General features: G+C 41.1%; 1 protein-coding gene across 1 annotated transcript in view; it reads right to left on the bottom strand.

Annotated features, from left to right (window-relative positions):
- Window positions 1-6452, bottom strand: part of T265_13376 (hypothetical protein) — a gene marked incomplete at both ends in the record, with an annotated part of 50653 nt that overhangs the window by 24939 nt on the left and 19262 nt on the right. Inside the window, 2 exons of the mRNA XM_009168610.1 lie at window positions 2679-2762; window positions 5454-5526. Coding sequence (XP_009166874.1) covers window positions 2679-2762; window positions 5454-5526 — 157 coding nt within the window. The remainder of the gene's footprint in view (window positions 1-2678; window positions 2763-5453; window positions 5527-6452) is intronic.

A 6452-nucleotide genomic window follows, 5' to 3' on the forward strand; every position in this document is an offset into this window, starting at 1 on the left:
CATTATCTGCAACTTACATCTTAGACTTCCAGTGTAAGGGTGTGTAATTTTCTGTGGAGGGTGTATACTACTGGTGAAGCACCAAAGTAGCTTATGGTCTGATGTCAAGCTCCGCCTCCGCATCCGATGGAAGGGGAAGATTACCACAAAAATTATGGAATCACTTTGCAAATTCCGTTTACTATTGTTCAATGAACCTTGAGGATGCTTACTTTAAAATCGTCGTGGAGATGAGATGTTTACTTTTGTATCTAATGACTTGTAACCGCCTAGTTCGTGTTTGCTGCTAACCTCGCAGCGAAAAACATTCTTACCGATATTGTCACCTGGATGCAGCCAAAGCATTCACAATGCGATTGCGAGACATGATTTTGTCTTGTGAAAAAAGGTTCGCAGAAACTTTCGGTCCGTGTCTGTTTGGTGACACATATCGTTCCACCCAGTCACTCAGTGGCTCTTTAGAGGATTAGGTAAGGTTTCAATTTCACTGATATCTATTTGTTTGTATTTTCCCTTTTTGACTTAATAGCCCTGGCTGTTTATTTCATTATTTGCCTCCAGTTTAACCAATCAACATTTAATGAGCTGAGGACAAGATCCAAAAAACATTAATGTTGGCTACCCCTTGGTTTTGCTGGCAGTGCTGTTTGTTCATAATATTTAGACATGATGATATGTTTTGTTACTTCGTCAAAAATGGGACAGAAACTTTAGCGCTGCAGGATACATCCATACAGTCCGCTATGTATCTATAAATTTGGCTAACCAAAGTCTGATTACAAATCGACCGTGAATGATCAGAAAAAACGACATGGTGATCGATTTCTCCGCTGATCGTGGATATTTTTCACAATTTCCGCCGCCAATAATGGTAACGTTATCAGTATGTTGTTGTGAAATGAAGCGAAACTATGCGTCTGTTCGTTGTACCTAGTGAATTTTAGCTACAAGCTCACCTGCTGGGTACACAGTTGGTTATTCTTAGAAATTGAACGTGGAGTCCAAAAATCGTCTTCTGAGGATTCATAAATTGATGAGCTAGTCACCATCTGATCGCTCGGAGTTAGTTGCATGGTCTAAGATTAGGTGCTGTTGATCACCGTAGTGATCAGGTACCTGTGTAACGGTGGATATTACTCATGGGGGATATTAGTTTTATGTTTTCTAGTACATCCGCCTCGCGCCTCTTGAAAAGTTAAATCTATTACCGAATTTGTGGAGTCGCTTTGTATCATTTGCTTGCATTTGAGTAACAGTCAATAAATATCCAGGAAAGTTCAGGAAGACAAGTTCAAGTTCTAAGCAAAATGCATACGAAAGTTTTCCTTCCCTGTCCAATAGTCTGTAACTGCTCAGTTGATGTTTTTAATAAACAAGTCCGCAGCGGAGGCTTTCTTCCTTTCACCTGTGGCTGGTATTGGGAGTGTTCCAACAAGTTTGCAGAAGGTCTAGATTTCGAATCACCCAAAAGGTAAGCAATGTTGGTGGTTCACAACAAAGCTGGTTCGGCTGTAATGGCTCCCCGGATTTCAGGATTGGTTAACCGCATTCTTAAGGGAAACGCAGACCTGAAGCTCTATTGTATCTGTGGTACCTAGAAAACAGTACTTATCCACCCCTCGTTAAAATGATTGTCACACACCGGAAGTTTATTGGTACTAACAAGGGAGTGCTAGGTGAATCCGTCTGTGAACGACTTTACTCTACATAGAATTCGACCCCAGTGATGAATGTACTTCTGTTCTGCGCAGCATTAGGTTCTAAGTATAACCCCTAGCGGAAGTATCACATATGGTTTTTTAAACCCGCTGTCGTTTCATCAAAGCGGCTTATTTTTAGGCTCATTGTGTTGGGATAAAACCGATAATGATTCCATCACAACCCTTCTGTTAGACGTGACCAAAATAGAAAATTTTGGAGTTTTGCCTGGCGAGCTTCGTTTTTTTTTGTGGCATTATGGAACGGAACACTGAGGCCACAACTCGAATGTTTGAGAATGCTGCAGAAAATTGAAACAAATGAGGAAGAGTGAGCAGTCACCCGGTCGACAAAACCCACAAGATGCCTATCTTCATTACATGAATCTCACCGCTCATGACTTGGTTAATTAAACTGTTTTTTGGCTCTGTGCTCACCGTACTTCATTTTGACTGTCCCAAACAGGGGTCGCCGGCTATGGTCAACTAACGGTGCAAGTCATACCTTCCACATTTGTGATGAAACAACAAGCGCAGAAGATGGAGAATGTCCTGGAGTGTGTCCATGTAAAAATAGACAGCAACTCAGAAAAATGAGACAAACAGTTCGAGAACTGACGGCGCAAAACGGCATGTGATGAAGTTTTAGGAAATCAAAATTGACTTCTAAATGTGTAAAGGTCTTCAGAGGCTCAAATGGCTAATAAAGACGCGCACTTGTTCAAGCAAACTGAAACTGATCATCTTGCTCCGCAGATTTTTATTCTAGATCTTGACAACTCCTAGTAAAAATGAATGTGAATTAGATATCATGTCGGTTGGGTAGCTCGGTCCACAAGATGAGACCCGCTCACTTAAATGTAGGCCTCTTCAAACTGAAACGAAGCCAGTAAAATCGAAGTGCCCTTTTAAACTAACTAGAGCTTTCCAATGCAGTTATTTCCAGCACATACTTTATCAACGTTTACCAGTACAACTTACCGACGGAGTGTGAGAATAGTTCCTTTGATCCTCTTGCACTTTTCACCCATATCTTCTAACTGATGCAGTTGCTCATCTAAAACCCTGAGAAATGCAAGCAATACTCAACCGATAAGAGATTGAAAACACACGGACATACCAGACACGCCTTCATATCTGGATACTGTTTTCCCAGTGCATAATGCAGTTTTTTTAGAGAAACGACCGCCTAAAGTAGACAGATTGTTTCGCTAGAACAGAATTTTTCGAATAGAATTCGATGAAAAATCATTGAGATCGGTGAAGTACGCTCACTTGGAAATAACGTCAGTATTAACGGAAGACTCCACTGAACTTCTCGTTTATGACACTTCCCAAATGAATATGCTGCATAAAGACTGCTTTATGCAGTTGTCACAATATTCGAGATACTGCAATACGTTTTGTTGACATAAAACATCTTCCATAAACTTGCTCTAAACTCTTCGACATCGGACGACCGGTTCCGCCCTCCTTGGAAATCATTATAATAGCGCACACAGTATTTGGAAGCCAAATCATTGTCCGTACAGATGTGTGGAATTCCACATATCTTAAAAAGAACCTGTGCTTTTAAAAAAACGAATGATCATGATCCAGGTTAGCTGGTGTTAGATAAAGTCTCCGGATTCAATACTTCGAAGTCAAATTAGCAACTCGGTATTTAGTTTTGAAAAATCCAACTTATTACTTGTTGACTTCGCTTTACAGACCGACTGGATAGGAAAACCAACTAAAGAATAGTGAGTAATTTTCAGATGCAAGGTTCCCAGGCACATCGCGTGTCGATTCAGATTGGTCGAACACGAGAAACTGATATCGTAGCCTTTCTTTTAGGTTGAAAATGTCCGGTGCAGTCAACTACGTTCGGCAGCAAACAGTGAGAAATGATATCGAACAACACAGTTTATTACACTTGCCTTTTTTCCATATCAATCGCACGTAGTTCTGCCTCTTCCTGTTTGGACAAGCGCTGTCGAATGTCAGGATATGTAGCTACGGTGTCCGTTTTCGAGTCAAATCAAACGACAGGGATTTGTCAACGCACGAGTTCAAACGTTGGGAGAAGTAGGGCGAGGAAATACGAAGCAAGTGAATAACGGACAAACATTTGGTGAACGCATACCAAAGATATACAATCTTTTGACAGTGTCAAAAGTGTGAATACGAAAAAATATTCCAGTCAAACAGACGTTGCCCCTACACTACGCCATTTGATTTGACAGAAAACCGTGAAAACTGGGAACCGTGGCATGATAAATTTATTCCTACTAAAAAACTATTGCTCTCACTCAAACTATAATTTTTTCATAGAACTAGGTTGCGGAAATTTACAACCAACATTGTTTTTATGAAAGATCGATGGTGGAATCGACAAAATCGAACTTCGATAGTCCAACCTGACGTCACGCAATGGTCTGTTTGTTGACGAATTGCTTTCGCTACTTAGTTATTCTAAACTGACGAGGATCAGCATGCAAATTTTTAAAAAAAAATTTAAACGATTTGATTGAAATAATATGTTAGTTGCTTCCGGTTTTAGATATAAGTGAATTTATGGATTTATCTCAGGTTTGCGGACCTCGTGGACTCACTCTGAATCAAATGTAATTTTACGAATTTCAAACGGTCGGTGGTGACCGAGCCCACCAGTTGACTGGGCTAAGAGATTTTGTGAAACAGGAAACACTGGCAACAAATCTTTGTTCCTGTTTATAGCGTGAGGGTATTTTGTAATTTTTATGGATATTACGTCCTGTAAGTGCAGCCAATTCACGCTTGAAAAGTCGAGAAGCACTGTTCAACTGCTTTATACTCATATCCTTTCCTCACACTACCAACAATCTATAAGTAGCTCAGTAAAGGGATAAACTTCAATCGATGAGTGAAACTTCTATCTGAGAAGTCGATATTCGAGAAGCCAGTCTACCCATGTGACGACGTGATGTGAATCTCGTCTAAGTGCGGATTAATCGCACTGCTGACCAGCCGTTTACGGCCGAGTGGTATTCAAACTACTAGCCAGGAGGTCGCAGGTTCGAGACTCTCTAGAGTTTCGTGAGATGTGCAGTGAATATGATTCCCAAAAGGGATAAACAGCTATACGGCCCTTATCGGCTTGTCAGCATGAATTGGTTGCACCTACAGGACGAAATCTCCACAAACTCTGTTCTGTTTTTCTAGCTTACTTTTAGAATTCATTGGTACACATTGCAATCTGCTGCACGGAAGGAGGTGATCACTCAATGAAAAAGAGTGTTAATTAATCATCTGAACTTATCCGGACATAAAGGTTGAAACGGGCGTGAAGCAGAAGTAAGGCTATTTTTGATCCAAAACTTGATCGATCAAATTGTGACAACCATTTATCCCGTGCAGATTTACCATGGCCAAAAAGTAGTTCACGTACGCTCGATGGATGCTGATATGAACCCCATCCACTCTGAGTCACCAATGAAATCACTATATCCCGCAAACGATATTGATGGACTCGCTCTAAATCATTTTCCACATTAAAATGTCCAGTTAAGAAGCTGAATGAAATTCTCAAAAGCAATAGCTAGATGTCGAACGAAAAATGTCTGATCCCCTGACTCCTGCGCTGTTCACGATACCGTGAGTGATGCGAGATTCTCCAGTTGAGTACAGCGTCATGTAGTCAGGAGAAGCTTTACACGGAACACAGTGAGAAAGAAGTCCTAGTTAGACAATAAATCTATTTCAGTAGCAAAATACCGTATGCTGGTTTGGACTCACTTAGCCAGGCAGTGTTGAATACCACAAGCACAGGAACGTCTTCCTCCCTGAGGCTGCCTAAGAAAACGGAAGTCTAGATTGTTCCGTCGATGACTGACCCTCAGACCTTCCAAATATCCACTCCAAACCAAATTTGGTGAACACTGTCGTCTGGTCTCCCTTAGATCAATTGAGTAGCATTAAATACTCAACAAAGCGGCAAAACTAAACATCTTTGTTCTGACATAATAGTGCACAGACAAATTGATGCCAGAGATTTTTTGGGCAAATAGCTGTAGCTCATTCGTGAATGTCCGAAAACCGACTAAAAGCTTTTGAGGAACAAACAATGTTTGTTCCGCAAACAATCTATAATAGGCATTACTTATTGGAAAGCAGAATCCCTTATCATGCGCAAAGATTCTCGGGGATTCACCCCTTCCAGTCTGTCTGCTAATGCATCAAGAAATCTTTGCTGCTCACACAAGATCAATTTAGCGCTCAGGAAGTCGATTAAGTGCAAACCTGGCCAATCAAATAAACCGAGGAGCTAATTGTAAGAGCAAAATCGATATAGAGAAAAGATGAGGGAATCCAGCTGGCAGATCTAGAGTATTGATTGGCTAAAATTGAGTACGAAAAACCAATCCATGAAATTACTCATAAATACTTCCTTAAGTTGTTTATACTTGTGAGTGGCTGACAGCTGATTTTCGACGTCCTTTCCAAACATAATACCTACCTGGTGAAAATTTTCAATCGAGAATTTATCCTTTAGGTGAAGCTGCTCCACTCCGAAGAGCCAAAGAACCCCATTAGGGGATCTCGAACCCTCGAACTCCCGGCTAGTAGTTTGAACAAGTAATCATTTGGCCACAGGCGTCTGGTCACAAATATGATTTACTTGCACTTATACGGGATAGGGCTCCGCTCGTGTTTCAACCACGAGATCCATATCACGTGTTCACTCGTTTTGACTGGCCCCTTCAGCAAGAAATTCTCAGGCAAAACCCTCGGGGG

This window comes from Opisthorchis viverrini, assembly GCF_000715545.1.
Source record: "Opisthorchis viverrini unplaced genomic scaffold opera_v5_61, whole genome shotgun sequence".
Taxonomy (NCBI): Eukaryota; Metazoa; Platyhelminthes; class Trematoda; order Opisthorchiida; family Opisthorchiidae; genus Opisthorchis; species Opisthorchis viverrini.